The sequence below is a fragment of the Poecilia formosa genome, unplaced genomic scaffold (genome assembly GCF_000485575.1).
Source record: "Poecilia formosa unplaced genomic scaffold, Poecilia_formosa-5.1.2 Scaffold129, whole genome shotgun sequence".
NCBI classification, from domain to species: domain Eukaryota; kingdom Metazoa; phylum Chordata; class Actinopteri; order Cyprinodontiformes; family Poeciliidae; genus Poecilia; species Poecilia formosa.
In genome coordinates, this window is record NW_006800068.1 from 1,593,244 (window position 1) to 1,614,918 (window position 21,675).

General features: G+C 37.7%; 1 protein-coding gene across 1 annotated transcript in view; it reads left to right on the plus strand.

The window, feature by feature from the left end:
- Nucleotides 1–207: 207 nt before the first annotated feature.
- The window catches only part of lpar1 (lysophosphatidic acid receptor 1), a 36,310-nt gene continuing 14,842 nt past the window's right edge, over nucleotides 208–21,675 (plus strand). The window contains exons 1-2 of the mRNA XM_007561637.2: nucleotides 208–613; nucleotides 18,507–19,262. Coding sequence (XP_007561699.1) covers nucleotides 18,524–19,262 — 739 coding nt within the window. The 5' untranslated portion in view covers nucleotides 208–613; nucleotides 18,507–18,523. The remainder of the gene's footprint in view (nucleotides 614–18,506; nucleotides 19,263–21,675) is intronic.

A 21,675-nucleotide genomic window follows, 5' to 3' on the forward strand; every position in this document is an offset into this window, starting at 1 on the left:
TGCACTTGTTGCTTATGTCTTCACTTGTGTTAACTTGAAACAGATTTACAACAAACTCTCTCTTTTGTCGACCTGAAAAGGGCAAACGAAAAGATGTTTTACACAAAATAAAGGTGCGCAACGATCCTCAGCTGTGGCATCTTTTAATACCCTGTGCAAGTGCGTGTATGTGACGTCACACCCCTTCTCGTGCTCTGTGTATCAGTGTGTATGTCATGTGCGTGTGCTGGTGTGCGTGTGTTTGTGTGTGGCAGTCGTTCAGTGAGGAAAGGAGAGAGACGCGCCAGCACAGAGAGGCACGGAGCCGGAGCGGAGAGCATCAAGTCGACTGCATTTGGGGAAAATCCTAAGCCAGCGTAGGAATCAAGAAAAGTAACAACAAAAAAATACTAACACCTCTAATGTACCGATAGGACGCGTTAGACTGGGGACTGTGTTGGTATTTGGACATAAAATGAAAGGTTTACCTGTCTCTTTATTGGATTTGGAGTCCTATTTGCGGCGGCTTTGACAGAGGAGTTGCGCATGCAGAGTGGGCTTTCGAATCGAACTTGACTTGGACATCCAGGATCCCTAAAACGACCTTAGAAAACCCACTGGACATCATCAAACTGTAAGCATTAATGTTCAGTATCTTCACTTCTGATGAATTTACAGTTGATGCATAAAGTGCGGAAAACTGTTTTTATTTTTTTCTCTTTCTGCATTTGAAACTATTCCATCTTCTTTCGCACACCCCGCATGAATAATGTAGGCATCTGTAGATAATCAAAGCATACCTGCCACGTAGACGCAGCAAGGCTGTGTGCGGTTCAGATAAGGGTTTTTAATGCCGCCGGCAGGTACTTGATGGGCGAACCGTTATTTTAGCATGGGATATGGTGTGCCACAGCGAGTGAGGCACTTTTGAGGACTTGTTGCGCCAGAACATGGTTCTTCCTCAAGCCTCTGGGAGTAGAACAGCACTTGAATGAGGGAGAAAGCTGAGGGAGGAAAAGAAAAACGAGTTCTGGGACTTTAAAAAAAAAAGTTTACATCTGTCTGTGTTTTTTTTTTTTTTTTTTTGTGCAGACAGGAATTTCTTTTAAACATATTTTCTCAGTTTCCTCCTCTGCTAAATGCACGAGCCATCCCGGAGTTGTAAAAATATTTTGCTCCCCCCTCAACATTCAGCATTAGTTAGCCAAGAGGAAACCCTTAGTGGTGGGCTGAAAAAAATCACAGAAACACAATAGCCATGCCAGAAACATCGCTAAACTCTTTCTTGTGGTGCTGGGACCCTCTTTAATGCTGTCAACTGTTTGTGGGAGTTAGAAAACCCCCAACCGAGCCGTGAAATTTAACCATTTTATGAACTGTTTTTCATTACAGTCAGTTGGAATTGCATCACAGCTAAAACTGACAGACATTTCTTTGAAGTCGAGATAAAGAACTCAAGATGTATGAGCCGGCAAGGAAAGCTGCCCAGGATGTAGATAACTAGAGCTTCTTTCTAGATCAGTCATAGTGTAGTAATGAAACCCTTTATTTAGGAAAGAAAGAAAGGCTGTGCTGGATCCCGTTTCCCCTGCCTCAATAAAGGTGATGGATACATTATGGACAGCAACAACAATCATGCAGGCTGTGGTGTTTGAACAATGCTTTGTTGGTACCAAGAGGCTCAGAGTGCCAACAAAGTATCTATTACACCACCACGCCCTCTACCACTGATGCAACTCAAGGTGGAATACAATTATTTATTTTTTTTTAAATTAAATTTTTTCTGTTGTTCTGATGAGCCTGTGCCACTGTAGCCTTAGTTTCCTGTTCTTATCTGTCAGGAGTGGCACTCGGTGTGGTCTCCGGCTGCTGTCGGTCATCTGCTTCCGAGTACGACATGTAGTGCATTCTGAGGTGGTGGTCTGCATACCTCGGTTGTGACAAGTGGTTATTTGAAACTTTTTTTTTCTTTCTTTTTAAACCAATCTCCCCAATTCTCTTTGATCTCTGATTTTAATGAGGTATTTTAGTAAACACAACTGTTAGCAAATTTACCATTTTTGGACCATTCTGTAAAACCGAGAGATGGTTGCGTGTGGAAAGTCCCAGTAAATAAATAATTTCTAAACTTCTCAGATCACCAACAACCAACCCTCATTCAAAGTAAATTTATTCCCTTTTTTTCATAATTCTGATGCTCGTTTTTTTATTTTCTTTTCCCTTCTTTTTACTTTAGCAAATCATCTATACTATGTGTAGATGTACCAAGTTGGATTCACGTGTCTGACTAATTGGGTATTTTTTCTAAGAAGCCATTGAACAAACCCAATAAATACACTGTTGAGTGAATATCATTGACCTTCTTCTTACATTAGAGTGGAAAAAGGTTTAAAAAAAAAAAACATGGTTACTCGGAAGCCAGTATGGGTTTAGATGTGATCAGTAAATGTGGTGCTTTAAATATGAGTTTAAAGCACTACATCATACACGTCATATATTATGATGATAACATCAGTAGCATGAAAACACACTAGAAACTTATGCTTGATTGTGAAGTTTGATTGCATATTGGTGAGGAAAATAAAATAAAAAAAAATAAAAAACAGTTGTCAAACTATGAGAATTCAGGTCAATATAAATGTGCATTTTCCACACAAGAGACTGAACATTTTTGTGTAACACAGAAAAACAAAGGCTAGATGAATGAAAAACAGTTCTGTAGAAAAAAAATCTGCAGGCAATTGTTTTCCCAGCAGGAGTTTGTCTTGCTTTTGTGGAGTTGTCATATATCATTTTAAATTAGCACGCACGGAATGCACAGATGTTTGCAGAACTATCCATGACTAAATGTCCGAATTAATAAAGCTATGGGAGCATCTGCAAAACTCTGTAAGTCCACATAGAGGGATGCAAGAAATGTGTTTGTATGTGATATCCCATTGTTTGATATTTCAAGATGTGATGTGAATTACAACCATGTCTCACCTTTGGTTAACAATTTGCCTGGTCATGCATTCCAGAAACAACCAATTGCCATATGTTCTTGCTGGAAACCTGAGGATTCTCAACCTTGATGCAACAGAAACATGTCTTCCTTATTGTGAAGAGTTAGTTTCCAATAGCGTCAGTAACTTCTGATCTCTCAGTTACCAGCATCTTGTTAATTTTTCAACAAATGAATATTTTTGCTCATAAAAAAACAAACAACAAATGGTGTGGTTTATCTCCCAACATGTTGCTTTCTGTAGGTAAATCATGTTAAATATGATAACAGCAGAAAAATATCTGTAATGCTCTGTTTCAGCTGTAAGTATTAGCATGCAACAAATTTCATAACATAGTGAATTCCCAGTATTGTCAGCTTAAGCTGACTGTTTACCATAGTCGTTATTTTTGATGTAACCTAATGAGTGTTATCTCTTCATGACCTCAAGCAGGACTTGTTCAAATAGCTGAGTGTGTTTATTAGTTTGTTCACAAGAGAACGCGAGGACACTGTTTTCCGCCACCCACTGCTAAGGACTGCAGGGGGTCTTTGATGCCACAGGCATCTGTGAGGGTCATTTGCACTTTGGCAGATAAAGTAGGTCAGTCACTTTCAAGCCAGTTTAATTGGAGGTTACATGATTTATTTCTAAAATTATCCACATTTGTTCACATTGGTTTTGAAGTTAAAGTGAGTGAGGTACAAGGACATTTTGAGTTAAAATACTTGCAGTTTGAGGTGGGATCATTTCTTCAGCTTTTTGTACATTAAAAAGCATTTCACCTTTTTGACAGTTTTGACCTATTGGGACATTCCTAAGATATAATTAATGCTACTGGCCAATTGATGACCAGGTCTGTTACTAAACAGACATTTACAGTACCTTGCTGAATCCACAGGCACAAATTACACTGTATTTTACTGAATTTTTCTGTGATTGGCCAGTACAAAGTACTTTTGAAGTGAAAATAAATAATGCATGTTTGTTAGTTTTTTGTTTGTTTGTTTGTTTGCCATTTGGACATCTAGGGACCAAATTGTTTCCCATATCTTTTTTTTTCTAAAAATTCATGTCATGCCTTTTAGATTTTTATTTGTGAAAAAAGGACCTCAATCCATTTCCTTTATTTTCAGAATTAGTTTTCCTTTTTATTGTATCTGTCTCATAAAATAACAGGTACATAAATTGAATTTGTGATTAGCACACGACAAAAAAGTAACAAGTGTTAATTACTGGTGCATTTGCCCTTTACTACCATCTCAGCCATTGTGGAGGTTCATAAAAAGTAGAACATTGAGTAGGTGAGAGGTAGAGTTCATAAGGCATGTTTTTAGAAGTTCACATGGCACAAGGTCTTTCTTAATATGTCTTGGTAATGTTATATTTTTTTCACTTATGTTAATTTTAACGTAAACAATTAGGTGTCTTTTATTCCACATGTGAGAAAAAAAAAAAAAAAAAACATTAAATGGCCAATGCACATAGGGTCCAAATACTACTCAGCAGCTCATTGGTTTCCTGATTTGCTATTGAGCAATACAGGCAGCGAGTCCTTAACATTCTCACCGGAAGACCTGAAAGGATTACAAATGCATGCTCATCTGGGAGTTATTCTGCAACTTGCACGAGGCTTTAAAAGGAAAACAAAATTCGAAGAGTGAAGTTGATGCTTCTGACTTTTGACCTTCTTACCGAGGCTAAGCAAAACTCCTGTTGCAAAGATGCGGTATCTCCCCTACAGACAACTGCTTTATGTTTCCCTACATGAGCCCTGACATTCGTCAAGCAAAAGGGTCCTTGAAACATCTGTGTTGCGATTGCTGAAGAGCTTGATCTTTCCTCCCCCTTGTCTAAAGACTTGCATTCCACCCATTCTTATGCCAGAGGTCCAGATTACTTCAGCGCTCATGCAGGTAAGAGTGCCATTTGTGAGCTAGTGTTGCAAAATTAGATTTCCCTCAAGAGCAGGGGGATGACTCAGGGAAAGTGCTTCCTTTGCAAGTGAAATCCATTTAAGGCATGCCAGATAGTTTCACTTCCACGTGCATATTCTCATTGGAATACTGACATTTACAATACAGCAAAATTGACAGATACTGATATTGTTGAATAACTTCAGTTTAGTTTTAGTAGACTATAAAAAGTGTTTTCCATCTACAATTAAATACATACACTAATGATAAAATAAATTCTATACTGATTTCATTCATTTATCTTTATGCTGCTGACAGAGTTCTCTACTCTACTGCTCATTCACCAGCTGTAGGTGTTGAACAACTTCAGCTTAGTATCAGAAGACTACAACAAGCTTTCTCCAAAGTGTATCTACAGGTGAAGTCATGTGGTTTGGTGAGAATGACTCAAAACTCCCAAGTGTCTCCATTCATGACGGGATTCCTCTGTGCTAGATTGCTGGGTTATACACCCTTCTGTCCATTTCAGAGCAGACTGACAAATTATAAAATAAAGGTTAAATCAAGATCAAACTAAAAATTTAACTTTCTCTATGGAAGCTACGCCTTTTCCACTTCTTCTAGTAAAAAACAAAACATTTATTCAAATGACCGTCCTCTCCATTTTTAGATTATGGTGGTGACATGTACAAAGCAGCATGTAAACACTCTGAAAACACAACCTCCTTGAACACTCTGCCATTTGGGTTTTAGCTTTTAGCTCTCTTCGAAACTTGCTACTGCACTCTATATTCCTTCCTTAGCTGGTTAGTAAGACCTTCTGGAACATTATGAAACTTTTCATGGACAAACATGGTTGTTCAGACTGCTAGCCCACTGTTTCTTGGTCTGTTTGGTTGACTGTATGTATGTTTTTATTGCCTTTGGTAATGATTGCTTTGTGTAATGTTTATATTCTTTTTGTGTGCTGTTGTTTACATTTTGTCTGCTCTTACAGTGTATAGCCATTTCCTTACATTTTCTGCTTTTTGCCTGGCTGCAATTGCAAATACCAAATTGTTCTGAATATGTCCTGCCTGCATGTACGCATACATTATGTGACATCAGTCCTTAGTTGTCTTTTGCATAATTTCAAAGCTAAACACCTGATGTTAACTGAGTCTTTGCTGCCAAACTATATTGCACCTAAATTTAACATTACATAAATTCCTATGTAGGCATTAGTATTCTAGAAGATGGACGAATTGGTCTACCCGTGTAAACATATAAATAGACGTCGCAACAGTTAAACATTTGGTCACAGGTACACAAATTCACATCTTGAAGACAGAAATCGCAAATAGTAAACAAGTACATTTCATGCAGACAAAATGACTATATTGCACTGCATTAAGAGCACAATTGCTGTGGCGTGATGTTGGCAAGCACTGGAACGAATCAGCTGCTTAGTTCAATGCCTCAAGTCTTGTGCTCTTGTGGTTTGACATACAAACCTCAAAATCACCCATTATTTCTCCGATAGCCATCCATTACCTTCTCTTATTCCAATTTCTACGTCTTCAAGTTGTTTTGATTTTATCTGAAGGATTCAAATCACAAAATCCAGCTGATGTCAGTCATGAGAGAGAAAAAATAGGAACCAGAATTTGTCAAAAGGAAACTGTCTTTCAGTACAGCAAAATCACAAATATGTATTAGATTATTGTGTGGTCATTATTCTGTTTTTTGCTTCTGTATTTGAGCAATTTTGAGTTAGGGAGCTGTGGCAGTGTTTTTTTTAAATGAATTATAGAGTATCTAATCAAAAGGTACCTTTTTGTAAATAAGGGCATATTTTATCAGATTCTTTCATCTTTAAACAAAACAAAACAAAATATCTGACATCCAAAAAGTTTAAATCCCAGCGGTTGCTTTGGCACAGGAAGCTGACCATCTACAATTTGGAATGTTGATGGTTTTGTCTTCCATGTGTTGAAGTGTGCATCCGCGAGATACTGACTTCCCTGCTGCCCCTTCATGCTTGAGCATGTTTGTGAAAACAACTTGTTTTTTAGAGGGTTATTGTTCTGCTGCATTGGTGCTCAAAGAAAGATCCTGACTGTGCAAAAACACATTGATAGCTTATCAAACCTTGTTTTGTAGGATGGTTTATGCAGGTAAACAAGGTAGAACTGCAACAGAGCAACCGCAGTCTTGTGAATGGTGTCATTTTGTGTCTTTGTCATGTGAAGTAATTTTACACTTTAAGTAATTTTATAGTGGACCACATGATGTCATTCAGTCAAATGCTGTAAATGAGATTATAGATTATAAATATCCTGGTAGTTAAGTTTATAATAGGTAAATTTTATGAATAAATTCATGCTAAGAATGGGTAAAATTTTGGGAGATTGAAATTTGATCAGAATGTGACAACTGTGTTGCAAACAATCTTTTGTTATACTGTAGTTGCAGAGACATCATTGTGTGAGCGCTCTTAGCAAACAAACTATCTTTAACACATTTCTCTTTTAACATTGTCAACAGGAAATTAGACAGTCAGGGGAAGTGAACAGCTCATTAACACAAACTGTACTTCATAAGCTTTGTACCATGGAGAACTTTTGTCTTTGTAAGTATTTGTGTTTGGAAGACACTTTGGCCTGTGTTGTTATTTTTTCTTTGGTTGATAAAATGTAGAGTATGTGTACGTAATTTTTTGAGTGTACCATTAAGGTATGTGTATCAGCTAGTGATGTATTTTTCTATACACTATGTTTCGGTTGCAACGGTACTTTGAGTGTTGCATTAAGATGTGTATGTTAGCTAGACAGTAAAATATGTTTCCCCTGTTGTATTTCAGGTTCAAAAGTCCATTTATAAAAGATATTCAGCTAAGAAAAGGAATCCTTGTGTAAAGAGACCTTTTATTAGCTGTTTGCTAGCTGCCTACCTACACAGTCACGTGTTGTGACAGACCCAGACTCCAAAATCACACAGTTTGAGATTATGACTACTTTATTCTGTTTGTGAAAACACAAAAGGGAGAATTCTTCTTATTTTCTGGCAATTTGACTACCTTGAAATTAGATAAGTATTATCATATATAGACAGAAATAGATTGGAATATAGTACTTTAATTAGACTCGGGTTATGATTTGTCAAGCCTTTACTCTGTGAAAATCAGGCTTGTTTAGTTGACTCTAAGATATTCCTAGAATGTTTTCAAGTCTTGTGAACTTAACATTGTGTATTGTCTTGTCTCTTGAGTTAAATGTTGCGCAATTGAAAATAGTAAGTAGCTTTTTGTCTAACATTTAGGAATGTCAGACACACTTATCAATTCTTATCATGAAATACTATGTTTCTCTTTTACATAAAAATTCCTCTTGTAAGCCAGCCTTACCAAACCTAACCTTTTGAATCTCAGCCCTATTGCAGACACTTATGGTCTCCTTCACTTTTTTTACTTGCTGAAAAGCAGTAGTACTTCTGAAAAGCTGGAGCATTACATGAGTGATGAATATGAATACTTCTGAGTCAAACATTTTGTGGGATAGATCACTGATGCAATGCTTTATTGCATCCAGGCCCATGTGATGTAATCTGTGGAATCTGTGTCAAAGAGTGTGATTTCAATACAAGATGGCTGAGCACACCCTACAATAAACTGAGGTTGAACATGACACATATGGCAAAAGCTGTTTATTAGAAGAGTTGCGGTTGTAACCTAGTAGCTGAAATGACCTGAAATTCTTGGTCAAACTGGTTGGAGAAAATTGCATTTACACACCTTTGTGTTGCTTAAACTGCCTGCACAGGTGTTGTGATTTAGTGTATAGTGTGCTAAAAAAAAAGTCCTGCATTGTTCTGCTTATGTATCGTGTGGCTGGCAAAGGGTTCTTCTGAAAACTTCCCAGTGAACATGTGCATTTCTGCAAGGTGTTTCATGTGTTTCATTTCTCAGTTCCCTGCTTTTAGGGTTTTTCCATAGTGATGAATGATAATTTTTTTCATGCGAGCTGACCAAACAGAGCTAGCTCAAGAGTCAAATGTAAGCACTTTTTGTACTTTGTCCATAATTTAATATGAAATAGTGTTTAAAATATAAGGCAAAAGCAAACAAGTACACATTAACCAATGACAGAGAAAATCTTCAATAAACAAACAAAAAAACTTTTAGATATTGATTGATGAGGTCATTAGATATTATTATTTGGCATTTATTGGCATTTGCCATTTTCCCTGTTGTGTAAATTATATGGTTTTCCCACAACACAGAAAAGTTTAAAATTTTGTCCTCTAGTAGGACTATGTAATAATGTTATTCCCTCATCAAAAACATACCTAGAGTGCCATTTGATTCTTTCATGCATATTTGGAAAAATTAGGTCATTGTGACTGATATTAGTACTGCATCTCACTCACTGCTGGTATTTATGTGAGGTAAATGGGGGGAAAAAAACAGATTTTGGAAATAGCCGCAATGGGGTTAACACATGAGGGGACGCTTATATTGCTGTTTGTCACCATTGTCAGTCAAACGCTGCATAAATGTCACAATATTCAACCAAACTGGAGATCTTTTTCAGGGAATAAGTTCGTTTTCCCCTCGCTGGCTGCCTTTCAGCCTTAAAGCCTGCTTGACACAAACATTTGAAACAGATGGGCCTGAAACATGTTTTAAACTCCACTCTACGCGGCTGATAATAACCCACAAACTGCAAGTTTTGTTATCACTTTCCCAAGTGATGATATTTGAGAGAATATATGACCCAAATGAAACTGCTATGCCTTTTTAAAAGGAATTATTATTATTATTATTATTATTATTAATTTTAAGTAACTCACTCTCTCTGTGACCTTGGACAAACCAATGCTACACTGAATCTAACAAACCTCATCTATGTGCAGCTACAAGGTAACTCCTCTTCCTTTGGGAGTAACATTTTATCTTGCCAGAATGCGTCCCAGGAATGCTCCCAATGAGCTACTGTTTTTGAAGGGTGACAATATTCTGATTTAATGGCCTGCAGTGAGATTCCGCATGATCAAACAGGACCTAATTTTTCAGAGCTACAAAACAGGTCTTGTCACTTCATAATGGTAATTATTTATGGCTTTGGCTCCATCACCTCTCACAAACCAATAGTGCTTAAAATAGATCTAGCCTTTTCCCAACAATAAGTCACTTTGTGTTCCATTTGAAGTAGTCAAATTTAATGACAGTTTCAGGCTTTCTGTATGGAAATACTCAAGTGTTTGCAAGATATCATCCACAGACATGCAGTGAATCAGCAGCCGCTACATGACTCTGCGCCAACTCTCTATCCATTCCTTGTCCCGGGCTTTTCGGTGCTCTCCAAGTGTATGACAGTGTATGCTGGTGTGAGATGGTTGGGTGCATGTTGTTAAAGAGAAAGTTGTAGAATGAAAGCGTCTATGTGAGCGTTTGTGAGTTATGTGCTTGCAGACATCCTTTTTTCTTTGCTTTCTGGGGAACGACCGAGGGAACAATGGGCACATTGTGTGGACTGCTGGCAAAAGGCAGGAAGAGAGGGGGAGACGTCGGGGGAGACGTGTAGAAGAGCAGTGAAAACTGTAGGAGTGAAATGACATGAGATTTTATAGGCCATGAAGGAGACACATGAAAAGACACTTGAAAAGAGATGAAAACAGAAGACAGAGGAAAAATAAATGTTCACTTTTACCTCACTTACCGCAGTCAGGTTGCCATTACTGTACCAGGTTAAAATAATGTCAAATGAAATTGCTTGTCCATAAATGGTTTACATACATGTTTAGAGCAGTTAACATCATTTTTCTCCTTAAATTATGCATATGAGCTATGATGTTTGAAACATCTTGAGTTCATTTCAAAAACTAAAATCTGGTGTAAAAAAATTAAGCTGTTCACATTTATACTGATGGGCTTAAATTATAACATACAGTGCCACTACTGTTTAAAAAAAAAAAAAAAAATCAGTAATAATTTCAGCAGGCACAAATTCAACTTTTATCAGTCTCAACTACATAATCAGTCCAGTAATAATCAGTTCTTTCCTTAACAATTTCAAAACCGGTTTTGATCTATTTGTCTTGTTGGGATGCCCTCAGTTACAAAAATGTGTCTGTTTTACCTACCATCAACTACCATCACTAGATGGTAGTTAATTATGCCATCCATTGACAAATGAACCAGTATCCCTGGCAGTAAAACAGCCCCACAGCATGATACTCCCATCACCATGCTTGACAGGTCGTACAATATTTTAAAATTTAAGCGCCTCACCTGAGTTTCTAAAAACGTATGGCTTCTTAGTGTCACACTAATATGATACATATGTGTTGTGATAATATTCTCTTAAAACAGTGAAATAAATTAAAATTTCAATAATATTCAGATTTATTAAGATGTTTTACAACTTTTATGGTATGACTGAGGTAAAGGTTATATAGTAGCAGGGCAACAACAGAGATATAGAGACATACCCCAATACCAATAATTCAAAATGCTTTGATCACGATCAAGATCCAATATTTTGGAAAAAATTGTTGCAGCTATTCATACATGTTAACTTGTGGTTATAGCTGTAGCTTTAAAGCATTGAGTCTGAAATGTTGTCATTTCCAGGCTGTTTTTTGGAGCTCATTGTGACCTTATTTGGTTTGGGTTTTTTGTTTTGTTTTGTTTGTTTTCCCCTCTAGCCATCCGGACATCTTATTTACTTCTTTGCCATCATAATTTTTATTCTCAACGGACTTTAAAAGAGGAAGGAGTTTTTTCCCCCCTTACTTTATAATTAATATGACTTATTTTTGTTATTTAATAAAGTCTAGACCTATTTTTTTTCTCCAAGCGTCCAAACAACCGTCCACATAATCAGAAGTTGTGTTTACCCATTTTAGATGAATTAAGCTTCTTGTCACAGGAAAAAGACATAAAGCTTAAAATGATATTTTCTTATGAGTAGAAGAATTCATAATTCTTTATATTTTCTGAAGTTGTTTTGAGAGGCATAGTCTCAGACATTTCTATGGAGTTGGTTTTAAACAGCATAGCTGCAGACTTAGTTGGAGACTTATTACCAACTGACTGTGGATGAAGTTCCTGTTGTTTTGTTTTTATTGTTTTTACATGCGTTATAGAACGGCTATAACTTTTTGTATGTTGAATTTTACAGCATGGCTCCCAATTTCCAAGTACGTATAACATGCATGGATGTTGCACAGATTGTACTGCGAAAAAGCAGCAAATATAAGAATTGATGATTCTAACTACTTTTTGTGTAAAAAACAAATATTTCTGTGAGCAGCTTGTCTACACTAAGCAGTTAGGTGTTTTGAATTGAAGGTATTTTAGATAGCTCCCATGTGCATTAATTTGGAATATGTTTTACTTGTTCCAAAATATAGCTAATTGCAAATCTAAACATATCTTCAGAACAGTTTAGAGCTCTACAAATGAGCTATAGAGGTGGTGTGAATAAAAAATATTAAGAAACATGACTACTGACTTCTTTAATTTGCAAGTTGCACTTGTGTAATAATTTTACCCTTGGCATAGTATTGAAATGAATCATCACCAGCTTATCTGTAAGAGCACTTTGTGACCCAAGGCTTCTAAAAGTTAAGATATCAAGAGGTCTAAGTCTAAGATTAAAAGGTTATTGAAATGCCAAAACTATTTCAGGAGTGTCTGAAACACCAGCTAGCACGTTGTTCCCCCTTCATCACCTGCTGCTATATCCAAACTAAGTCTGAATAGAAACACTAGAAATGCTTGATTAGCTTATTTGATCTTTCCTTATAGATTGTCAGCATAATATAGAACATCAGTAGACATTATACCGGGGCAATAGGGATAATAAAACAATGTCATACTTCTTACCTGTTGAACGAGTTTGATAGTCATCTCAATATGGTTCCTAAGACAGACAGTGTCTGTTTCAACACAAACTGAAACAACAAGCTAAGCTAAGGTAATAAAACATTAATAATAACTAATGATAAACATGAGGGGTTTCATTGTCAAAATCTAGACATTATGACACTGGTGATGTGTGAATTTTAGATTAATGCCATGTATTCAAGTAACAATTTACTGGTGTTTAAAACCCAATAAAATCCAGCATTTTTACAGAATTCATAAAAATGCAAATATGCGTCAGTAAAACCAGAAAATAATTCTAACATGGTTTCTTACTATGCCACCAATTCTATATCATGTAAAAATGCTTAATAAACGCCACATAATGCCTTTTTGGTCACATGTATTGTTGGCAGTTTTGTCTTTTTTGTGTCTTACCAATAAATATTTGCTTTTACTTTACAATAAAAACTTGACAGACCATAACTGACATCCTCAGTATGATATTCTATTTCAGCCAGATAGATAATTGTTACATTTATTTTTTGAATGAGATGAAAGTAGATCGTGTATATTTTGTTTTATGTTTTAATGCAGTGCCATGTGTATTCTGCAAATCAGAAACATCCACAAGAACAACAGGATGTCTTTTTTGTTGTTGTTTTTCAGTGGATAATGATTACAAACAGCTAATGTGAACTACCAGGTAAACAAGATTTTGGTTTCCTCTTTCATACGCAGCCTTTAGAATAGCACAAGCATAAAAATTCACACTGTGAAACGGCTTTGAATTTGTGTGACGTGTGTGTGAGTGTGAATTGTCCTTAATGTTCAGATGCAGCCTTGCTGTCAGTGCTTGAGTAATGACCTCACTCATATGGATTCCAGGGTGGTCCTTTCATAGCCCGCTGGACACACTTCCACACACAAAACACACTTACCCCTTTTCTCCCCATCTAGCCAGAGATTAGTAGACCTCACTAACAAGTATGAAGTGTGTACACACAATACAACGTTGTCGTCTATCTAATAACACTGATTCTCTCACTTCTACAAAATTCCTTCTTTCATTTCCACAAGAAAACCCGTCAGGTTACACCTAAATATGTCTCTCATGTTTTCATTTTTTTTAAAACATGTACATGCACACACCCAGGTCGGAGAAAGTTGGAGAAACCCAAAATCCCCTTTCTTGCTATGTCCCGTGTCTTGCACAATCACTCTCTCTTTTACAAGACACACTCCCCAGCTGTTGGACACAAACACAATGACATGATCTGCTTTTGCAGGCTCCAAGAGGCTGATGAAAGTGTCGGGAATGTGCACCAAAAGGCCACTGACACTTCATCCACTTTGTACTGCTGGCTTTTGACCTGTATCAAACGTCTAATACCTCCCTGACTCCTCCCAGATGTTTAGTGGCCTTACACCACACAAGACAAGCAGAATAGATTAGCTTTTATCTGCTCTGGTAGTTGTCACTGAGGCTCCCATGTTCTGGATTTATAGTGGGTAGCCGTTGCTCATATCATTCAGATGCTGGTTGTGCCGTCTTCTAATTGCTGATGCTGCTTCATCAAGATATAACGGTTGTTTGAAAAGCTCAAAATTACTTGCAGGTTAAAAAATTCCTTGTATGAAAAAACATGATTAAATAAAGATTACTACAGTCTCTACAAAGAGACAAAATTAAAGAACATAGATAGGAGAAAGATTCATTAATCTACATATTGTAAATCATACTTAGATAAATTAAGAGTTTGGAGGTTTTTGATATTATGTGCAGTAGCTTCAGCTACATCTAAATCTGTATTTTTGTTCATCTCTGTTTATGTACACAATTAATATATCCCTAGTAAGAGAACGTGAATCTTGAGACTATGGAGCTTGTTCCCTATATCTCTAGAATCTCTAGAAATGCATGTGGAAAAAAATCTGTATTACTGTATTAGCAAGTACTAACCTGAGAAAAGACAAAAACTAAATGAATTTTCAGTGCTGCCAGGCTTCCTGGAAACGGCTCAAGAGTGGGGCTGGGCGATGTATCGAGTACACTCAATGTATCGCGATGTTTTCAATTTACAGTAGTTAAAATGGCTATATCACAACCATTGAGTATGAATTGTCGTTCAAATAATAAACTTTCGCCGTCAAATTCACTGTCAGCATGGTTTATCAAACACCCTATGAATGCATCACTACTTCCTCCCCCTTTCCAACCTGAAAATTTTCTACCAATCACGTTGCGCAGAGAAAACAACCAACAGGCATGTTGTAACCATGGCTACAGCGAGAGTTTGAGGCGATCCGTGAATGAGACGGTAGCTGAAGAAGAATCAACCTAGCTCCGAAAAGAAACAGCGCTGGATCAATAATTTGGCAGTGGTTTACATTTTACATGGAAGATGTCGAACAAAATGAGGTAACTTGCGAAAAATGAAACTATTACCACAAATTTATTTCACCGCCCAGGTTCAGATATTCTTTTACATGTCGTTCCCGCACTGCTGGGGTAGAACGATTCCGTTACAGTGAAACCTGGAGACGTAGGTATGATTCAATTAATGATATGCAATGGGAAAAATAACTCAAAACCACTCTTTCTCTCACTCTCCGTGTCGGCTTTACACGTAGACACGTTACCATAGCAACTAACAACGTAACTTTATGTATCAGGATTCAGGACCAAAAACACTCAGAACAGAACATTCAGTTCGTTACAGTTTTATGCTTGTAGACTTGATGTGTATTTTGCGATTATTAAACACTGTGGTAGATTAGCCACCGCTGCTATTAGCCACACTAACACAGCGGTGGTTGATTAGCTAATTCAAGCACCTGCTTTAATGATGCTCTTGTCAGTTTGTGTGTAGGTCACCTTTTATATTTTTAAGCTGAACCAAAACACACCTTATTCCACAACACACCTGTTAAGTTAGTCAAAGTCAAGCATAACTGACCTACTTCCTTCTCCCTCGCTATTCTTTTCTTAGTTAAATCTTATTTCTCACCTTGTTATCTCATAGTGTAGACATAGTGTAGACAGTTCATAGCAAAGCACTGCATCCCTTTTTATATCAGCTTACATTTAAGTCTAGCAGGGAAATGGCGGGAACTTGCGTGGATGACATGCTGCAAGGAGTCTAGTTTAAAATAACATTGGAGCTCATTTAAGAACATTGTGATATTGTGCATCATGATATGGCAAAAATATAACCCACATCGTAATAATTTAACCTCAGTGTAGTGTAGCATGAACACAACTTCCTAAACAGCTAAGGACAAGCTATTTAAAGATGCACTCAAGAGGCCCTTTGTTTCTCTAGAGAAGTTGTAAAAATCAGTGGGAGAATCTGTCAACATAAGTATTTGATCTACATATTTTGAAAGAATGGCGCATCACTGTTGAAAAAATAATGTAATATAAAAACAATATATTATAGAATAAATATTTATTATTTTGCAATAAGACATGTTAAAATGGTAAAACAAAACAAACAAACAAACAAAAAAATCCAATCATTTATACAGTAAAACCAATTCCCATACTCTGAAGGTTCCTCTCTCGCCTTGTGACCTATGGAGATAACAGCTACAGATGACTGATAGGTGGAATTCCAACACGTTTGCATATATCTGAATGTACCATATAAATTATATAGTACTACGCTGACTTCCTAATCAAATGCATCTGCAGATGTTTCATATAAGCCAGCACCAGGAAATATGAGACCTGACCTGCATCTGCAAAGCTCTGTATTTGACTTACTTGGACTTCCTTCATACTACCATTGGGGCACTTGAGTGCCGAAACCCTTGTTACAGTTCAGCAGAGTAAGCATTTTTTCCACAATGTCAATATGCTGAGGAAGTTTATAGCTCATGCAGCACTGATTTCAAACTGTATCAGATTTTGTTCATGTAGCACTGACCCCTGAGGAGGAGGTCGTGACCTCTATTGTGGATTAAAGTCACTTTTCTGAACTATGTGACAATTCCCCTTCAAAACATTTCCTACAAATGACATTTCCACCTAAGGTTAAGGATAATTATCGGCACACTTCAGCTTGTGTTCCCTGTTGTTTTTGTAATGCTTTACGTGTTTTCGTTTTACAACAGCAAGCAATGCAGCCTTTGTAGATTTTCATATCCAACAAAAGGAAACTTATGTTTAAATACAAACACTGGCCTTTGAACCAAAAACCTTTAAATCTAATCTTCTTATCTTGCTTTTCTATTCCCCTTCATTTTTTGCAATGCCGTCCTCGCTGCTGCGCTCTTTGTCTAATTTACACACAAACAAACCAACCCTCTTCCAACCCTGAGGTCTTGGTTCCGGTTTGGGGTGTGTGAGAGAGAGCAGCCTACGTCTGTGTAGGACTGGAGCTCATTACACCGCCACACACACGTTTCTGCGTGCTGTGTTTGTTTACGTGCGTGAGCTGACACTAAGCAGTAGGCTCCTGGTTCTGCTTAGTTTCCTTGGGGTCCTGAGAAGCATCTTACAAGACTAGATGCTCACAGTCTTTGATGAGAAAAAACATTTCTAGCTCAATTTTACACAAATGTTTATTGACACAGTTCAAACACACACACACACGCACGTAGCCACAAATTTATGGCTTGTCACACATAGTGGGGATGCATGCATGCACAAAAACACACCAGTCCTGTGCAGCGTCGCTGTAAACTTTGACTTTCAGACAGCAGCCGTTTTGTCTTAGACAATCATTTCAGACGCCTTGCTCTTATAAAGCTACTGCTTCTGACTTAATGGTAGCTGTTTTCCACATGTGAAGCAGTCAGGGTACCACACACACACACACACACACACACACACACACACACACGCACGCACGCACACACACACACACATTCGCTCACATAAACAGCAAGCAAATAAACTGAGTGTAATGCCAGAAGGATTTTTTTTTCATGCTTAAGGTCTTGCTTACCAATATATACATAAAACTGTACCTAATGAAGAAGGAATGTCTCTTCCTGAAAAGAGACAAAATCATAGTTTAAGAAAGGATAGAAGGTTACTCAGTGGAAAACGGAGACATTTTGACAGCTTTACTTGATTTAAAATATTTAGTCTGAATGCACTTTTTAACCATATGATAAACATGGACTGAAATTAATGGGATAAAGGGAGATTCACACGATTATTCTGGTAAATTTGTATCAGACTAGTATGGACTCAGAAATTGAGATGCTCAATTACTTTGTCACTAATAGGAGACTGGTTTCTAGTATTATTTAGATAGCCCTGCTCAAACTAATCATCATCATCATCAACGTCTGTGACTAACTACTTCGGATTTATGCTAAATCAAGGCGTGTCACTCAACTATTTTTCCAAGATGCCAAAAATCTGCAATGAACTTAGCCCACCTATCATTCGCCATTATCTAGATACTAGTCTGAATTAGGACAGTGCCCATTTGCTTAATCGAAATTGAAATCCATCCATCGATTCATTGTCATCCACTTATTTGGGGTTGGGTCGCAGCCTGAGCAGGGAGACCCAGACTTCCCTCTGCCCAGGCATTTGGGCCAGCTCCTCCAGGGGATTCCCAATGTGACAAAACTTGACTTGCTTGATGAAGACAATATGTATTTATTGCTAAGTAAAACACAAAAAATGAAATTTTGCTTCGTACTAAAGTGAATGAAAACTTTTCTCTTTTTGAAGATTTCAAATGTTGAAACGTAAAAGCACTACCTATTTTAATCAAATCTCAATGAACCTCTTTTTTTTTTTTATCCTTTCAGCAACGATCGCCACCACCATGGACGAAGGGCAGTGCTACTACAACGAGACCATTGCCTTCTTCTACAACCGCAGTGGAAAGGACCTGGCTACCACCTGGAACACCGTGAGCAGGCTGGTGATGGGGCTGGGCGTCACTGTGTGCATCTTCATCATGCTCGCCAACCTTCTGGTAATGGTCGCCATCTACGTCAACAGGAGATTCCACTTCCCAATCTACTACCTGATGGCCAACCTAGCGGCTGCTGACTTTTTTGCTGGACTGGCTTACTTGTACTTAATGTTCAACACAGGACCAAACACAAGGTGGCTCAGTGTTTCAACGTGGTTGTTGCGTCAAGGCTTGATCGACACCAGTCTTACAGCTTCAGTGGCCAACCTGCTGGCCATCGCCATAGAGCGTCACATCACTGTCTTCCGCATGCAGCTACATACGCGTATGAGCAACCGACGTGTAGTGGTGGTGATCGTCATAATCTGGACTCTGTCCATATTGATGGGGGCAATCCCCAGTTTGGGCTGGAACTGTATCTGCGCCCTGCAAAGTTGCTCCAATATGGCACCGCTTTACAGCAACTCCTACTTGATCTTCTGGGCGGTGTTTAACCTGGTGACGTTTGTCGTGATGGTGACGCTTTACGCCCACATTTTTGTCTATGTGCGACAGAGGACCATGAGGATGTCGCGGCACAGCTCTGGGCCACGGCGCAACCGAGATACAATGTTGTCTCTGCTCAAAACTGTGGTCATCGTGTTGGGTAAGAATGATCTCTTAGCATTTACCTGTTTCCTTTCCTGTTTCTCTTCATCTACCCATAGTGCCGTCCAAGAGTTTTTATGCTTCCCAAGTTGTTTTACCTTATCACATATTACACCACAATGATCACTAACCAAGTTTCCATCCAATTTTTTGACTTTGTTGCTGGACTGTCATAAGATTATGGAGGGAACTTTTAAAATGTCTCAAAAATAGGAAAAAAGAAAAACTTTCAAATTAGTCATGTTTTCATCTACTGCTTTGGAACAAAGGTGAGCTCTATTCAATAACTTTGAAAGCATACATTTTAAATGGTTTTGACGAAAAGGTACACATATAAGGTTTGAATACATAACTCCACATTTCTCAAATTTGTGTTAAAATCAAGCAACATTTTTACAATTATGGAAAACTTTGTGTTTGTCTCTTCCATAAAATCTTAGTAATACACTTAAGTGTGGATTTGCCATTAAAATGTCAAAAGGTCTAAATGTCATGTAAACCTTTTCAAGCTAACACAGTGGTCTGTCCTTGTGTATTTTAATTGTATACCTTAATTTCTATTGGGGTTTTTTTGGAGGGGTTTCAAAGAAAGGATCATTTTAAGACCTACATCCTTTAGTGAAACATTTTCTGAGATGAGGGTGCTATGTCCCTGCTCAAAATATGTTTATGAAACTGATTACATAGAATGTCAGACAGCATTTTCAGCCAATATTGAGACATCAAATGTAGTGCACAATTAAGGCCCTCAATCTGTTTCAGATTGCAGTAATGTTTCTTTTTTCACAACAATAATGAGACAGCCCCTACTCCATTTTCTGTTGATTCCCAGTGATATTGAAAGATCCATGTTTATATGTTGATCTTCATTTAGCAGTAAATGTCTGTATCTCTGTCCTGTTAGACATTTTGTTTATCATTCTAGCACTGAGTGCAACTACTGTCATCAGTCATCAGTTTCACCAAAACAATGAAAGTGTTGAATGGTTCATCTGCAAAGCTTCGCATTCAGACCAAACACAGTGTCTGCCTAGTACGAATGCAGGCGTCGCATACAGTGATCTCATTCTGTGCTGTCTTTTCTCAAATGTGTCACAGAGTTGGGATTCAGCATGAGCGGTTAACAATGAATGTGCTCTCGGTGTGTTGGGGTTTTCGTAAGAACACTTTTCATTGCTATTCATCAGTGTAAGTCCAGTTACAGTCTCAAGTAAACTATTTTAGACACATGTGAAGTGGGACAGATTGGTGGTCGAGACCTCCTCTATCCAAAATACTAGTGTTTTAGTACAAAACTGATCAAATAATTAGTTCCACCTGTGACATGTGAAGCCATGGACCAAGTTGGCAGCCCCAACATACACATTATTTGGTGTTGGAAAAAGGCGCGACTAGAAAATGTCATAATACAGTCCTATCTTGGTATTTCAGTCAATTTGCAACGGTTACAAAAACACATTAAAACCTGTACAGTTTCTCATCATAACACACACACAAAAACCTTTCTTTCCTCCATTTTAACAGCATACCGACCAAACATAAAAGAACAGCAAAATGAAACCAACTGTTCAGGGCTGTATTGTACAGAACTCCTCCAGGCCGTAAAGATGTCACACACTTTCTTCAGCATGTGCAGCAGAGTTCCTCCAGCTTATCCAAAACAGACACACCCCTCCTCCCCCCTTCAGAAGGCCAAAACCATTACTTCAGCATAACCACTGTTCAAATGTGTGAATCCCTGCTCTCCCACTGAGAGATCTCAGGACACACACTTCAGTGTGGAAAATTTCTGCACTACTTGTAGCACTGAACGTTCAGAGTTCCTTCCTTTAAATGCAGTTCTAGATTTTAGTGTATGACCGTTATATGTTTTGAAAGACTAAAGAACTGATAACCCCGTCAGGTTTTCTGGTGAGAAATCGCCAGCACTTGTTAAATTGCCTTACATGCAGGTCATGACCTTGTTGCTTGGTGTGTTTAAATGGTCTAATTCAGAGGCGACACAGATCAAATAAATTACATGGCTTTAAGTAAACAGTGATTCTCAGGAGTCCTGAGCTCAGTCACTAAAAATAATTCAGAAAGGAGGAACTTTAGTTTGTTTAGTTTACTTGTGTTTGTTTGTTTCTCTTTCCTTTGGAAATCCACAATTTTATTTTTCTTTTTTGAGCTCAGATCTACTGAGATGGCCTAGATTTGTATTAATTATTGAACATTTCTGCAACTGGAGAAAAAAAAAAGAATGGAAATCATTAATCAAACATGACGTACAAAACACGCTTTGTGGAATAGGAATATGGTCTTAAAGCTCAATATACTTGTGTTTAAAGTGATCAATTTCAGTTTCTTTGTAAAATTGACATTTTTTCTGGTTGATAAATGACTGCTATTGTGCCTTAGCTTTAGACAAA